The sequence below is a fragment of the Chaetodon trifascialis genome, chromosome 20 (assembly GCF_039877785.1).
Source record: "Chaetodon trifascialis isolate fChaTrf1 chromosome 20, fChaTrf1.hap1, whole genome shotgun sequence".
Classification (NCBI taxonomy): Eukaryota; Metazoa; Chordata; class Actinopteri; order Chaetodontiformes; family Chaetodontidae; genus Chaetodon; species Chaetodon trifascialis.
The window spans coordinates 6,647,731-6,663,732 of record NC_092075.1 but is presented as its reverse complement, the minus strand read 5'-3'; the positions used below and the strand labels follow the sequence as shown (position 1 = coordinate 6,663,732).

At 45.1% G+C, this 16,002-nt stretch overlaps 1 protein-coding gene across 1 annotated transcript in view; it reads right to left on the bottom strand.

Annotated features, from left to right (window-relative positions):
- mtrex (Mtr4 exosome RNA helicase) overlaps positions 1-15,973 on the bottom strand; it is an 18,790-nt gene extending 2,817 nt beyond the window's left edge. Inside the window, exons 1-23 of the mRNA XM_070989749.1 lie at positions 15,872-15,973; positions 15,361-15,501; positions 14,765-14,831; positions 14,465-14,527; positions 14,240-14,352; positions 13,971-14,145; positions 13,740-13,830; positions 13,369-13,493; positions 13,112-13,210; positions 12,841-12,961; positions 12,609-12,740; positions 9,249-9,328; positions 8,672-8,782; positions 7,886-7,987; positions 6,528-6,653; positions 5,722-5,872; positions 5,237-5,409; positions 5,086-5,154; positions 4,887-5,012; positions 4,681-4,791; positions 4,407-4,595; positions 2,142-2,305; positions 1,254-1,359 (exon numbers count right to left, since the gene is read on the bottom strand). Of these exons, the coding sequence (XP_070845850.1) occupies positions 1,254-1,359; positions 2,142-2,305; positions 4,407-4,595; positions 4,681-4,791; positions 4,887-5,012; positions 5,086-5,154; positions 5,237-5,409; positions 5,722-5,872; positions 6,528-6,653; positions 7,886-7,987; positions 8,672-8,782; positions 9,249-9,328; positions 12,609-12,740; positions 12,841-12,961; positions 13,112-13,210; positions 13,369-13,493; positions 13,740-13,830; positions 13,971-14,145; positions 14,240-14,352; positions 14,465-14,527; positions 14,765-14,831; positions 15,361-15,501; positions 15,872-15,972 (2,736 nt within the window). The 5' untranslated portion in view covers position 15,973. The remainder of the gene's footprint in view (positions 1-1,253; positions 1,360-2,141; positions 2,306-4,406; positions 4,596-4,680; positions 4,792-4,886; positions 5,013-5,085; positions 5,155-5,236; positions 5,410-5,721; positions 5,873-6,527; positions 6,654-7,885; positions 7,988-8,671; positions 8,783-9,248; positions 9,329-12,608; positions 12,741-12,840; positions 12,962-13,111; positions 13,211-13,368; positions 13,494-13,739; positions 13,831-13,970; positions 14,146-14,239; positions 14,353-14,464; positions 14,528-14,764; positions 14,832-15,360; positions 15,502-15,871) is intronic.
- Between the last annotated feature and the right edge of the window lie 29 nt (positions 15,974-16,002).

Genomic DNA, 16,002 nt, shown 5'->3' with positions numbered 1-16,002 from the left:
CGGAGTATCTCTGCTTCCTCTTTGGTCAGGTGGTGTTTCTTTAAACATTCAACACTTAAATAAGTAAAGAGGCCGCTGACATTTAAACATTTGCTCCTGCTCGTCTTTCCAGACAAAACCATTCGTTTTATAACTTTAAAATCAGCCTCTGAAAGTCTCCTCCAGCGGCTTTAGCTGTCAGCTGGTCCACATTAGCACCTGCCTGACTGTTAGCTTCTGTTTCAGCTTCCCAGTATTCCTAATAAAGGCTGTCACAGGGAACGAGCCTCGGCTTTCCTCTCAAAACTTCAGTCACCTCTTAAAGAGCCGTTCTTATGTTTCCCAAGAGATCAGCGGGAAGATTGATACCACTGTCACGTTTGTTCAGTGTGAAGCTGCAGCCAGTTAGCTTAGCTTAGCTTAGCTTAGCAGAAAGACTGGAAACAGAGGGAAACAGCTTGTCTGGCTCTGTGCAATGAGGCTGTATGAGCAGGACTATTTCTTGGCTGGGTTAGCTCTTTCTGCTAAGCTAACTGGCTGCAGCTTCACAAAGAAAGCAAAACATATTTCTTTCACTGAATTCTAATTTTTTTCTACAAAACTCTTCTTTTCCATTCGACAAAAGAAGCCAACCGAGTAAATAGGAAATATCAGATTAAAGAATAAGTAAACAATACTGCGTGTGCGTGATCGGTATCACCTTTTTGCACTGGGCAGCTTTTAAAAGCGCTGCCTGAGACAGGACTGGAGGACCATCCAAGTCCACAATGGGGATGAGAGGACGAGTCACTTTCGACTCTTACTGCAGCACTCTCATGTCAGAGTAAGTCAAAGGTTTGGAAACCACACAGAGCGGACGGTTTGTTGTCATCTCAAGCTAAACTAGCAGCAGGTGCTGTTTAATGACAGGCGACAGCCACACACACACACACACACAGATTCGCTCTGCCGATGCGAGGACTGAGCTGATGCAGAGCCAAAGCAAAGGTTTGTTAAACCATGCCGGGCTGGATTGCCTCATTGAGAGAACAGGCTTCATTAGGTAAAACAAACACAGATGAGCGTCGGGTTTCTGTTTTGGTTGCAGCGCGGGGGAAGAGGCCAAGAGTCCAACTGGAGCTTGAAATGTGTGGGAATCAGCTGTTTACCTCAGTGTTCGGGAGAGGCTCAAACGTCTGTGTGTGTGTGTGTGTGTGTGTGTGTGTGTGTGTGTGTGTGTGTGTGTGTGTGCAGAATGAGAGGAATTTGACGTGTTCGTGTGCGTTTGTTCGTACGTTCTCCTGGAAGACGAAGCAGGACAGCAGGGCCGTGGCCTGTTCCACCGACAGGTCGTTGAAGAGCCCGTTGAAAATCATCTCCGTCAGCAGGAGCTCGTCACCACTGCAAAGATCGAAGGCCGGAGTGAATGATTAGATAATTTTATGACTTTATCAAACGGGATCTGATCTGCTCCTCGTGTGGATTAAGTTAAGGACACATGAGAGCAGATGGTCCCTCGTGCAGCCACGACACATTCACCAAACAAGATCTAAGATCGATGAGGAAGGTGACCATTACATCTAACACTAATGTGTGCAAAAGAGAGCACATCTTAAGGGTTTTCGCCAAGAAATCTGCCATTAAAAGCCCTTAAAATAAAGGTTACAGTCTATAAACTTTTAGTCCAGCCTCAGCAGAAAGCTGGACGCCTTTCTGTTCTGTGTTGTTATCAGCTGCTCCAACAATAAACTGAGACTTTGGAAGAAAAAAACAAAACAAAACAACAAACCTCTGCTTCATCGACTTTCTTAAATCTTCATTATTATTAAATCCTCATGTTTCATTAACAAGCGTCGCCACGCTGCAGTTTCACATGCAGTACATTAAAGTGACTTTTTCCCAAAGCCTGGGCCATAAACTATTCAGACTCAGGCTTTGAGATCGAATAAGACGCCACATTGACGCAGACTATCTGCCGGCCGAGATTAACCCGAACGGCTCAGCCTTCGCCGTCAGCGTCCATGTGTCACCGCTGTAAATCAGCTGCAGCATCTGTCTACAGGCTGAAGTGACAGCTGAGCCAAATCACTTCAAAAGGCTTCTTCAGCACTTCAGAAACTCGAACAGCAAATGTCAAAGCGGCTCTATCTGCTATCGCGGGCGTGTGCTCGGTCCTTCCTTACCTGCTGATCTCACAGGCGACCCGCCCCTTCATCTCGATGACGTCGGACGGGCTGGCGAATCCGAGGCGACGCAGGACTCTCTTCCTGCACTTCAGCTTGTCCATCTGCAGGACGGTCCGAGCTTTCTTCAGCTCGCGCTTGGCCGTCCGAACATCTGCTGCGATCTGAAACACACACACAAACGTATGCGTTGTTATAGCACTCAACCTTTACCTGATGTAAGCTTGCAGCTCTTCCGTGGTTCCTGGAAAGGATTATTAATAATTTCCAGCTGCTTAGTGTGTGAGATAATTTCCAGCGCTACATTAACGGTCACAGTGATGGAGAGGAGTGTTTGAGTTATCTGCCAACATCTGCCTGCTTATCTGTCCTCAGTGATGTCCATTCTCCACTTTAACCTTCAGCCCTCTTCATTACGACACACTGCAGAGCCAAAGATGCAAACACATGCACAGAAAAGATTTCACCAGCATGATTTATTACGCCAAAAAAATATATTTCAGAGAAATAACTGAATTTCTCAGAACTGTTGAGTTGAACAGTTTAAACTCTGAATGCTGAAAAAGCATCACCGCAAACACAAGTATCGCAATGAACGACCGCAGGGAGAGGGAACAGCATCGCGAAGGCCGAGGCGGAGGTCAGCTGTAGAAATGAGACTGAGGATTAGCTGCAAAGGGCCGTCCAGGGACTGGAGAGACGCTAACAGAGGAGCGGGTTTATCTCCCACTCGGCCAATCAAACATAAAGTAATCCAGTTTACACAGCGCTGTATAACTCTATCATCTCATAACGCACGGCCAGGTCGCAGCAGGATGCAAATGTTTATGCAAATTGTCAAACATGGTCTGCTCTGCTTTTCCTCCCGCCGGTAAAGCCAACATGGGTGTTTTGCATCTATTACACTTTGCCTTTTTAACTCCAAGTCAACCTGAACTGAACTGAACTGAGCAGACTGACCGAGCCCTTCAGCTTTCTGGAAACCAGAGCACACACAATGCGCATGAAGTGCAGTGTGTTCTCATTTTGCTGTCTAATTCTCATCTTTGTTCTGACTCTTCTGACTTCCTCTCAGGCCTCCATGAGTTTGACATTTTCTGAGTGAAACATGTGAACAACTACTGGACAGACAGCAGTGAAATCTGCTGCGGGCATTCACATCTCCCTCAGGATTAACTGAAACGTTGCTAATCACATTAGCTTTAGCGCCATCACCAGGTCAAAATTGTTATTTTTTTCCAATGCTTTGACTCAGTTATATTTTGTGCTAAGTGCTGATTAGCAAATGTTAGCATGCGAACACACAAAGCTGTTGTTGAACGTGGCGAACATTATACCTGCTGCTAAACATTAGCATGTTAGCCCTGAAGGCACTATTGCTGCGAACATGTTGCCATGCTAGCATTAGCTTCACAAAGCTGTTAGCATGGCTGTAGACTCTTCGTTTTGTTTCTATACAGCTGACGTTCAGTTACTTTAAAGAAATAAATACATGAATAAACTGAATGTATTGACAATTTGTCTAGTAAGTAGAATTTGTTCAGACATGCACACAGCAGGGCTGCTGTAAAGCTTGAACGGACAGAGTGAAAGTGCACCGATGAGACCACGTTGGTTAGCATTTAGTGACTTGGTGGGAACTTCGTGGTGTAAGACAAACACAGAGAGCATTTATTTAGACCCTGTCAAATTTTGTTTCATACAAGTGCATGCTGTTCTTTGTTGTTTGTATTTAGGTTATTACTTTCGTTCATGAGGTCTTTTTATGGATTATTATATTTTGCTGTGGACTGTTCCTGGGAAAGCACACAGAGAATTAATGGAAAAGAGATCCTGTGAGTGATTTCCTCCTCTACAATTGCAAGGAATGTCACAGGAAGCGCGGTCATGTTCTGCTTAACAATACAGCACAGCCATAGACCCGCTACACGGATACCTGGTAATTAAAAACAAATGATTTTCTCCCCTTGCTCGCTGTGATGTGATGCTTTTCTGACCTATAACTGAGGGTGGGGCCGTGTAGGAATCGTGGCCTTGCTTTCTTCCTGTATTTGTTTATATGAGTATATATGAACAAAGCCGACCTGTCTGGCAGGCAAATACAGTAGAAGGTCACTGATCTTAATCAAATAAAAGTTAGCCGACGTAGAGAACAAGGAAGGTTAGAAATAATTCATATTTCAATGGTAACAAGGTTTGACATTTATCAGCTATGGCTGACCTTTAACCCCCCACACAAACTGACAGACGCATTCAGTTTCTCACCAGAGCTTTCTTCTCACAGAGGGAGTAGACAGATTCTAAGTTGGGGTCACTGTGCAGCGGGTGGGAGTACATGCGGTGCTCAAAGGCCTCCACTTTCTGAATAACTTTCTTCAGTGCAGGGTCTTTGATGCCCATGTCATCTATGGGGTCGAGCAGAGGAACGCCGTCTGGGAAACGTTTCTGCACCTCCTGCAGAGAAAGAAGGAGCAACATTTAGACACGATTTCTGTTGACCTTCACCAGGTCTTTGCTTCAAGGTGTCCGCACTTTGTACCTGGATGGACTTGAGCATGAGCTGCCTGTTGTCAAAGGGCCTCAGGTCTTTGGGGATGTAGAGGCGAACTGAGCTGATGGAGGTCAGGAGATGGAGCATCACTGGGACCACCTGCATGAAAATAAAAAAGATCAGAGTTGCAGTCACAGACGACAGAGACATGTATGTGTATGCATGAAGCAGTTCAGTGTTTTTGTTGCACCCACCTGCATCTCTCCAGTCTCCCCTGGAGCAGCAGGTTTAGCCGCCTCGGTCGCAGCATTTTTTACGCTGTCCTTACTGCAGTGGACCAAAACCTCCGCCACATACAGCGGCTCTGAGTCCGTGCTGGTCTAAAGGGGGAAATGCACATTAGCCACAGCAGGTCACAGTCAGCGGATCCAGACGCACGCGACGTCGTCTTACCTTCACGTTAGACTTCTTGCAAAAGTTTACAACAACTCCCCAGCCGAAGTCAGCGTCGTCATTCTTCACCTGGAGGTCAAAACGAAGGGCCGTTAAAGGATGTGAAAACACATAATTACTGTCATTAAACTGCAAGTGTCTGAAACTCTACCTTGACAAGTCGCCCAGGCTGCAAGAAGGGTAAGCAGTATTTGGGTTTGTGGATGAACTCTTGGATCTCTTTGCCCAGTTTGGCCAGCTGCTGCCTGATTTTAAAGTAAGTGACCACGGCCTCTTCATTGGGAATCTCAATGGCGTGGTACTGCTCCTCATACTTCTTGATTTCTGCACAGAAAAATGAGTAATACGATGAAAGTTAACCACTTTGTACTGAAACATCTTTGTGGAATCATTGCCAACTTGCAGTCAAAACAGTGCTTTTTCAGTGTCTCATCAAACAGAAGAGCTTATCATTTTTAAATTGTGCTAAACACAGCCTCTGGGAGGCTTGATGCTGCAGCACAAACCAGAGAAATGTGAAATACATGCTAATCAAGGCCGCAGATATCATTACATTAGCAGACTCTACCATTCTCTGGAGGTTACGTGCTCATCCAGCCTGCACTGCGCTGTGGTAAAATATGGACGTGTGCTTACTTTCCACAACGCCAGGCAAAGCCCTGTAGTGCTGGAACTGGTAGAAAGACTTTTCCAGCATGTACTCTGGGTTGATCTCCTCCACTCGCAGCAGGTTGAGCACCATGTTGTAGGTCAGGTGGAAGGCACTGTTCAGAGGGTCTGCTGAGCCCTGGCAGCACAAAGCAGACAGAATAAAAACAAACACTGAAGGAAAAAAAGCTTTGTTGTAATTATATATAATTATATACAGCTGTGGTTAATGAAGCATCTTGATTATGTTGTTAGCATTTTACTAGAAATGCCAAGAAGGCACGAGGTCGAAACACATGTGGGCTGAAGTCACTTTCCCCAAATTAAACATGGAGGTGGATTTTGCAATCGCAGCCTCTGAGACTCCACAACCACAGATATGTGTTTGACAGCTTTCTCCAAGACACCCCGGGAGTTAGGCAACAGTTCGACATTAACACAACCTTGTTCAAAAGCTACGCAGCGTCATATTTATAGCACCTATTAATGTGTCAAATCAAAGACAAAAGACCACGAGCCTCCGCGACTGTACGTTGTCAAGCTTTTGATGGAGCACCAAATGGCCTGATGATCCATAGAGAACAACTGAAGAGTCACTTCTGACAATTTCCATTCATTCGTTCAAACCAACTGACAGCGAGACGGCGGCCGAGGCGAGGAAATATGCTTCACTGATGGGACAGGGGGGCTATTCTTGTAGCGGAAGAGCGTGTAGACAGCAGTGAAGAGGTCTGCAAAGATGTGATCAACGGCTAGCAGTTGCATTGAGAAAAATAACTTCTATTTTTAAGTACCTTGAGCAGCTGTTTGCCCACAGCTGGACTCATCTTCTCGTCCACCATGAAGATAACAATGCCCCTGTCGTCCATTCCTCTCCTCCCGGCTCTCCCAGACATCTGGATGTACTCACCTGATGTAATCTGCAGCACATGAAAACACGCACGACACCAAGAGGGATGAAAAATGTTAGCGGCTGCCTCTCCGTGCCTGTGATATAATGAGCATTTGTTGAGCTGACAAAGGCTGAAAAAAAGAGATTGCACTGCAGAGAAAATGGGGCAAAAACAGATGTAATATATTGCATATTTGAGTGAGAATATAACCACATTTTTGGGAAAATAAGCAAGGTATTTCAAAAATTAGCGCCTGGCCAAGCATCTGCATCAATAACAGAGATCTAGATGATGAAACGGTCTCGTGAGGAAGAGACTGAACCAGTTCTCCACGAGCCTCTGAGGACAAGTCTGTGCGTTGCACGTGGCTCTGATTAAACTCCACATATCTGCTGTTCTTTGAGCAATAAAAATGCACCAAAAAAAAAAAGGCAGATAAGATTATTTCTGTGTTGAAATGATGTGATCTTCATTTGAGGCGTGCCATGAGATCAGCCCTTGATTTGAAACACAGTGTGCTTCAGGAATGAGATGTGTGTGTTTAAATGTGTCAGTGCCTGCGTGGAGCTTTGGCACCGTCGGACGCTCCAGATGTTCCTGATGAACCTCTTGGAGGGCAGCTTCCCTTCTCTCACACACATTCTCCTCGAGCCTTTGTGTGTGTGAGCTTGAACTCCATGTGTATGAAGTGAAGATGAAGGGTGCTTCAAAGTGACGGCAGCGCCGCGCACAGCCCCCAGCTCTTATAAACAATACGTGGCTGTTTATGTGGCGATGCTTGCTGCTGGGTTTGAAGACCTTATAAAGGCCTCACAGCAACACACCGTGTGACAACTCCACGCCGCACGCGGGGCAGAGCTGCAGCTTTAAAGAGACAGCACAGTTTATGGGAAGCGTTGCAACTTTACTGGCTGCTCGCTGAAGACACAGTAAGCGAGAGATTAGCCTCGCTTTGTTCTCTTACTGGAGGTTTACAGCTTCCCTCAAAAGGCAGAGAAACGTTTCCAAAAATGGATGCGTGGTTTACATAAACTACACGTTTTGGACGCATCTTCCTGGTTTTGCGAGCCCACAGCCACAGCTATGGAAATTGCAGTTCTACAACATAATGTACTTGTTAGGATTTTGCACGTAACGCAAGACGAGGGGAAAAAATTCAATGCATTTTTCATCCTGACAAGTCTTTTGACTTATTATGTGACAAAAACTGTGTGTGTGTGTGTGTGTGTGTGTGTGTGTGTGTGTGTGTGCGCTCTTACAAAGCGGTGATTCTTGCCATCAAACTTGCGGGCGCTGGTGAAGAGCACAGTGCGAGCCGGCATGTTGATGCCCATGGCGAATGTCTCAGTGGCAAACAGGGCCTGGGATGAGAATAAAACAAACAAGCACATCACAATAATCTTGCAAAGTCATTTTCAATCCCGCTTGAAAAGGTACCCCGAGGAGCTTTGCAACAAATTTACGTCCAGTCACTTCTTACCAGAAGGGACTGTGTGCTTCCCTGAGGCCTAATGAACGCGCTGAATGAGTTGTAAAACGTTTGGAAAGCCAGTTTTTAACAACTGAAAAAAGACAATAGTGTCCTCAATCATTAAATGTTGGGATGCACTTGATAAATGGCGCTGCTCTGGAAGAAAAAGAAAATCTTCTAACATGTCTGAAGATCCAGTTTCAAAGCGTTTTAAATGCGACGCTGTTTATATCATGTTTGCACGCCTGCAGTCTTTTCACTTTTGTCGGCACATTGCTCAGTTTCTTGGCCTGTTACTACCACTGACTCTTGATCACATCATCACATAATTATAATACCATACAATTCTGATATTAGCAGCAGGACACAGGTCAGAAAAACACTGCTCAACAGCACTACTAGTGGTCAAAAACTTCACAGCGTGCCTTTAATTATTCTTGACGCCTTAGCCAAGCTTCTTTTTTTAATTCTGTGGGATGAACCTTCCTTGAACATCGTTAACAGATCAAGTGATTGCAGTAACTCCGCTCAGATGAATCTTTTGACGAGCATCTCGATGCAGAGGCAGTCGTACCTTCAGCAGGCCTTCCGAGAAAAGGATCTCTATGGTCTCCTTCAGGATGGGCAGCAGGCCTCCGTGGTGGATTCCTATCCCCCTCTTCAACAGCGGCAGCACATGCTCCACCTGAGGAACACCGGGAGCATTGAGAGGCAGAGCAGCGTTTGTTCATAAACTTTAACGATGCTGCAAATTCAGCAGTTCGTTCATATTATTACAGCCATCAGCTCCAGAGAGGCTGAGAGTGGAAAAGCATCCAAGGCTCGTAGTGGAAAAGCGACTTGCTGTTGGCTTTGCTGTTGCTTGTGCCATGGCGGTCTACCCACCAACAACTATTACCTCAACGCGGCTGGTTTTCATAATGTGACTCAACACAGCAGGGCAGAACAACAGGAGCACTGTGTTTGGGGCCGTGTTGACATTATGTGTTTACATTAAGGCAGTTTAACTGTCTTCTCTTAGCAGAAAATGACTGCGAAGGAAATGCTGAGGAGATTTTTCAGAGCTTTTACGAGGGGGCAACGCTGGGTTCAAAACCTGGAGCGTGGACGGTTAGAAAAAAGACAGGGTGAGAAAGAGCAGTCCTCCTCACCTGAGGGAGCTTCTTGTCTTCGTCTGAAAGGCAGTCGACTGCGTTGTTGAACACTTCCTCCACCAGACGTTTCTCGTCATCTGGAACAAACAAACAGCTCCTCAGAAAAAGGTCTAAATATGAGCCCAAAGCCATTTCTTACACGAACACTATGTCTCAACTATCCGTCCGCAAACTCACACTCACACACACACGTTCGGGGTCATTTTAAAATGCTGCATTAAATATAATTTCTCTTGGCATGTGTGGTTAATGTGGAACAACGGGGAGAGTTTTTTAGGGAACTGCTTGCAGGGAAAGTTTAACCACCCAGGGCCTGAGCGAGAAACTGATGCTGCTGCGTTTGTCTGTGTGAACTCAGGATTCTATCTGCAACAGTTTTCTCATTTCTGTCATTGACACATATTCATGCTGTTAAAGTGATGACTGATTCTATTTAAAGCCTCTGATTGAAGCTGAGGTCTTGCTACAAAAACAAACAAGCGGTCAGCTGCTGCCACATTTTCAACCAGCTCTTTATTATTGTAACAGGTTGTATGCGAATGCACTGAGTGTGCCGCCGCCGCCACCGCTGTCTTATTATCGTAATAATTGTTTGCTGTGGCTGGTCGGCTATCGCTGCCCATCTCTGTCCACGTGGAAACTTAGTCACAGGTCTTTCTTTTTTCATGAAACTATTCTGGGACACCTTCCTTCTCGTGTGCCCGTGTTAGTCAGAAACTTGGACTTCCACAAAGTCTGATGGCCCGCTATTTATTTTTAATGTCAAATGACTTCAGTGTCAATGGGACTTATTTCAATGGTTTAATAACAAACACCACAGACAAACACACACAGAGGCCAATGTAAAAAAGCCCAAAATAAGTCAATGGCTCCAGTTAAACAGCCTGACGAAAAAAAGAAGTAACAGCCAGCACAACCACTTAATATCGCACAGAGCGGGGGTACAATGGACGTTTAAAGAGCCTAGAGCCTAATAAAGCTCCACTTGCGGCCCCTAGAGGCTGCAAAGTTCATCACACCGAACGAAAACACATTTCAGAGCCAAACCAGCAGTGAGCGTTGAGTTTGTCCTGAGTGTGGGTCAAAAGGAAAAACCAGAAAACCTGGGGCACTGTGGGCGCTGGGGGGCGTGTCTTCCACCACGCCTTTGGTGCCTGCTGCCCTTTATCTCGAGGAAAGGGGCCTTTCTGTGTGGAGTTTGCACGTTCTCCCCGTGTTCACCTGGGGTATCCTCCATGAAAAACTCGCTAAAAACATGCAAGAAGATCACCACCTGACCAATGGTGATGAAAGAAACTGGGTCCCCGGTCCTCCACAAGCATGGCCTGTGCCTGTGTGCATGTAACATTGTGATGTGATGTGATAAATAAAGTACGTCTCTTAAATTTGAACGACATGGGCACAGACCAGTCAGAGAGGATCTACTGAATGTCTTTGAAACGTAGGGTCAAGCGTTTGTGGAGTTTGACATATACTCAGGACGTCTCTGCATCCAGCTTGCCCCCAAAGTCCCCCAACCTTGACTCCTCTGTGGACCATGAACATCCAAACCGAATGCACGGCCATGTGCCCTGTAAGGGCTGCGTCCTGTCAAAAACAACTATAATGCTGCTGCACAACCAAAAAACTACTGCTGCTGCATGTCAGCACCACAACAACACAATCTGGGTCTGTGTTCACCTGCCAAGTCTCTGCATGAACCGAGCAAAACTTCTACAACTTGTCTGTTTGACACCGTAGTTCTGCACTGGGTCAGCTGGTTTGTGTTTAGGCACCAGCCGGTCCCCTGACTCCAACACAGCTCTGCCATTCCACAAACACTGCCCAGAAACTATGTGTCACAGGACGGGGGGGGGGGGGGGTTTCTGTCCTCTGTGTTCACAGAAACAGACCGAGGAAAAGATACGGATGGAGGAAAGACTTGAAGAGGGGGAACGGAGGGCTGAGGAGTCGCTGGTGGAGCATGAGAGGAACCAGGAGAGCTACGTGGCTCCCTCTCCTCATTATAACCCACCTACAAACACAAACAGAGGAACTCCACAACACCAACAATCTGCCTCCATACATACTGGTTAAACAATCTGGCCTCTCAACTGTTTGCTGGAGAGAATTGGTCCCTTTGACTTTCTAAATGACAGACAAAGACAGAAACTTTCACGATTGAAAGTCTGTCAAAGTGCAAACGGTGAGGTTGGTCCCAAAGCTCGTTCCAAGTCATGATGTCAGCAGAACGTGCGATGCGGCTCTTCTGTAGGCATCATTTCTCTAAATTACTCGAAATGTTAATGGGATACTTTGACTTCTTTACAAATCACGATTACGTCATTTCAACGTTTTTCCTCAATCAAGTGAATTTTCGTTTAATCTGATGAAATTAACTATTTCTGGGCACCATCTGCCTCAATTTCGACGACAGTCTGTGAAAGAAAACTCTCATGGAGCTGCTGGAAATGAGAAATTATCGTTGGCTGAGTTTTACCGGGTTTATTTTTTTGCGAGATTGATGAAAAAACTGGCAGAGTTGACAGAAGAGATGCCTTCAGCGCTGGAAGAGCTCAGCATTAAAACAAACCTCCTCCTTTATAAAAATGGCACAATGCAGAGAAAACAAACCGAGACGAGGGAGGAACATTTTCCCAAGTAAGACTTCAGATGCATGTTTTATTTCACTGAGAAAGCCTGAAGCAGATAGATATGAGCCAAACTCAATCTACTGCTGGACTATCTCCCATCCTGCAGAGATTTGTCCTCATGAAGCAACTTCACTTATCCACTGGACCAAACAGCGGGACCAGCTGTGCAGGCACAATAAGCCATATTCATGGCACTCGCTCAATGGGGAGGATTTATTCCGCTCCGCTTGCCAATGATTTAGCATTTTGGTGAGAGGTTTCGCTTGCCTAATTTCAACTCCCTCCCTACCTTTCACAGCAATTTATCACAAAACTCTATTAGTTTTGGCATTTCAGTGTGCAAAGACAATCTGCTCAACACCCCTGGATTTAAGCACAAACAGCTCGTAGTTCAGCGTGCTGATAGTGTGACTTTACATCTGAGCAGTGCGGTGACAACACAGTCCAGAGAGAGGGTCTAAATTAGCTAAAAACGGGCACATTATGCCAAACTGACCATGTGATCACTGACCACTGAGTAAACAGCGAAGATTTTTACTTGCTTAACAGTTGTGCCCTAATTGAAAATATTATGGAAGAAACATATCTGTAAATCAAATCAAATCTACAAAATGTCAGCAGATGGTGAAAAATGCTCATGATAATTTCACGAAACTCATGATAATTTCAGGACTCTTTTATGTACCTTCTCAAACTGAACAATAAGGGTCACAAAGACACAAACCTCTGTTGAAGTCCAGTTTGGCCACCTGCAGAGCGTAGGCCTCGCACTCTTTCTTGCTGAAGCTGAAAATGATGACAGGCTGGAAGTTCCTCTCCATGATCATCTTCACTATCTTGAACACACTGGATGGACCTACAGAAATCACGTATGTTAGTAACAGGAACACAGATTCTGTCGTAAATTACTGAATGTAAGACATTTAGACATTTTAGGCCCTGAAGCTCAAACACACCTTTAGTGCCTCCTTTCCGGCCTCTCGGGTCCCACTTGCCCCCTCCGCTGCTGCTCCCAGAATCCCCTGTGTCTCTCAGCACCTGCATAGCGGTGTTGAAGTTGTCTTCCCTGAAGTCTCCCTGAAGAAAAGCAAAACACGCAGATGTTATGTGTCATGTGTTTCATGTGAAGACTGGTCTGAAGAAGAATAATATGAGACAAAATCTAAATCTTTTATAGGATTAATTAGCCAACTGTCCCCAGTAAGTGCAGTTTTTTGGTGATCTTACATTCTCATCAACCACCAGGTGGAGTCCATCGCCCCCTGCAGGAAAGATGTAGTGTTGCAGTGGAGTGGGACGGTAGTCTGTGTAGACGACGTGGCACGGCTACAGGAGATATGAGAGAGAAATACTTCATAAATCATGGAACAAAAATCTTTTTCATATTTTCATGTACATAGATCGTGGTCACCTGCTCACATTACATACAGGAGGAGGGACAAAGTAACTTTACCCTTATAATGTGAGCCAAGACAACATCCCACCTGCTTATGTAGGTGGCAAATCCACTCAGCAAACTGTTTGGCATTGGGAATGGTGGCTGACAGGAAGACGTAATGCACATTGTCAGGTAGAAGAATGATGGTCTCCTCCCACACAACACCGCGCTCTGAAACACACAGAAAGAAGAGGAATTTGTTACAAACAACAAATGAAACAAACAACAAATGTTGTACTTTTGTATTGTGTTTAAAACGCAAATTCAGACATTAAGACTTTATGACTGCAGGTCAAACTAGAGTTTGTTTGAGGAAACAAATGATCTTAAATCACTCATACAAGCCTCCGAACAATGAATCTGTCTATCTGACAGATAGCCAACAGTGTGTCTGCACTGTGTGCGTTCTGGACACACCTGCATCTCTCATGTAGTGGATCTCATCAAAGACGACCCACGCCACCTCCCTCATGATCTCAGAGCCTCGGTACAGCATACTCCTCAGGATCTGGGAGAAAAGCAGTTTATCACGTCAGCGCTGCTTCACACTCAACCTGCAGGACACTTTCCGAAGACCACCCTCACATTAAAGTGAGATTTGACGACGGTAACGATGGCTCTGCTTTTTCAGACATTAATGCATCTCACCTCTGTTGTCATGACGAGGCAGGAGGCGGTGGGGTTGATGGTGACATCGCCAGTCATCAGTCCCACATCCTGGAACTCTTCATACATCTCTCTGTACTTCTGGTTGGACAGAGCCTTGATGGGACTGGTGAAGATCACTCTCTGCTTCTCTCGGAGGGCCAGTGCAATGGCATATCTGCAAGAGGAGGATTTCAGAGAGAGACACTGCCATAATCAACAAATTGCAACTGAAAGTAAAATCATTTGAGATGTTTATTGAAGATACTCACTCAGCACAGACAGTCTTGCCAGCAGAGGTGTGGGCAGACACAAGCACTGACTGGTTGTTGTCAATACATAAGATGGCCTCACGCTGGAAGGGGTCAAGAACAAAAGGGTACTCCTGCAAGACAAGCAAGACATGTCAAAATAAAAGACGAACAGTCCAGGGGTAATAGCTTGTAAACCTGCTAAACCTAAAAGATGTCATTGTAGAAATATAATAGGTATTATACCTTGGCAGCTTTCCCCACTCGAGGTTTCAATGGTTTATATTCATCATTTGCAGGCAGAGCGACCTGTTAGGGAGAAACAGACCTTTTAACAATCCAGGTTTTGACATTTAACGTCAGAGAAATCACAGGTGACAAATTAAAGTAAAAGCTTGCTGTATCTTTGTTACAGACATTATGTGAATCATATGCTGAGGCCTTCTGCAGGTGGCAGATCAATCAGGGAATATCTACAGGAAGAACAGTGTGGTGCCCTTTTATTTGTCATTTATGTGTAAATGTGCTTTGATGTACTTTCTTTACCTCATGTGAGCATCCTTCCACAGTCTCCACTTGCTCCACCTTCACTTGCGGCATAAATTCTGCAAGACTGAAGTAAATCAAACATCTGTTACCTACACAGAAACTTTAAGACATACTCTGCAGCATCTCAAGCCAGTATTTCCCCTCACTCAGCCATCAACTTAAATGACATAAGGTTGAACCAACAGCTCCCTGAAGCAGTTCAAAAACATCTGAGCATTATAACCTTCTTGAGGCCCTGTTTCAAAGTGTTATAGTATTGGATTACAGTAATAAATGTATTCATGTGTATGCAACATTTTGATGTAGCTGGTTGAGGTGGATCTAATTTTGACAACTTAAAAACTGTTAAGTAGTTTAATTTGTGAGTAATTAGTAAAAGAGAGTGTATTTGAGTAAAAAACAAACAAACACTGTATTTCCTTCTGAAATAAAAGCAGCATAAAATGTACATGGGTATTTGAGTAAATGTACTCAAAGTTGTGCTGTGGCTGTGTGTACTTAATTGTAACGGAGAATACATCGGCAGAAACAAGTTATATGAGCACCTAAGCGCCCTGCACAGGCACACAGTGTTAAGATGCAACTCATCTCACTTTAGGTCATTGGTAGAGACTGTTTCATGTCGAGGTTTCTTCCCAAACACCACGTCCTCTCCGCCGTCACTGTCTGCCTCTCTCTTGACCCGAGCAGAGGGACCAGGATCCTTGTCAGTGCCATTTTTACTCACAGCTTTCCTGGAAACGAGGAAAACACACGGGAACAGCACTGTGGTTATCTGAACCTGCCCTGATGTATGGTTAGCTAGCGCTAGCTTGACTGCTGTCACGATACTTTGAACTTCTAGTCTCACAAAAGTGGGGCTATTCACGCAACAAAACCGATTAATAATGTATTCGAGCTGACATTAACCAGTACAATCAAGCACTTTATCGGGTGTTTAATTGACTGTTAATTGATTGTTAACTCGCTAACTAGCAGCTTGACGTTAGGACTGTTTCAATGTCTGGTACGAGCTGATATGGTGCTACGTTCGGGGTCCCTGGACAATCTTAACTCCTGAAATTTAAACATAAAACATTATTAAGCAAAAACCGCAGAATTTACCCTATATCTGGTGCCAAAGACGCGGGTATTTTTTTGCTTGTGGTAGTTGGCTGCTCATCGTCAAACACGCTGAACAACCCGTCACCAAAGGGGTCCGCCATGATTGTTATGGGCACACTTCCCACAATACA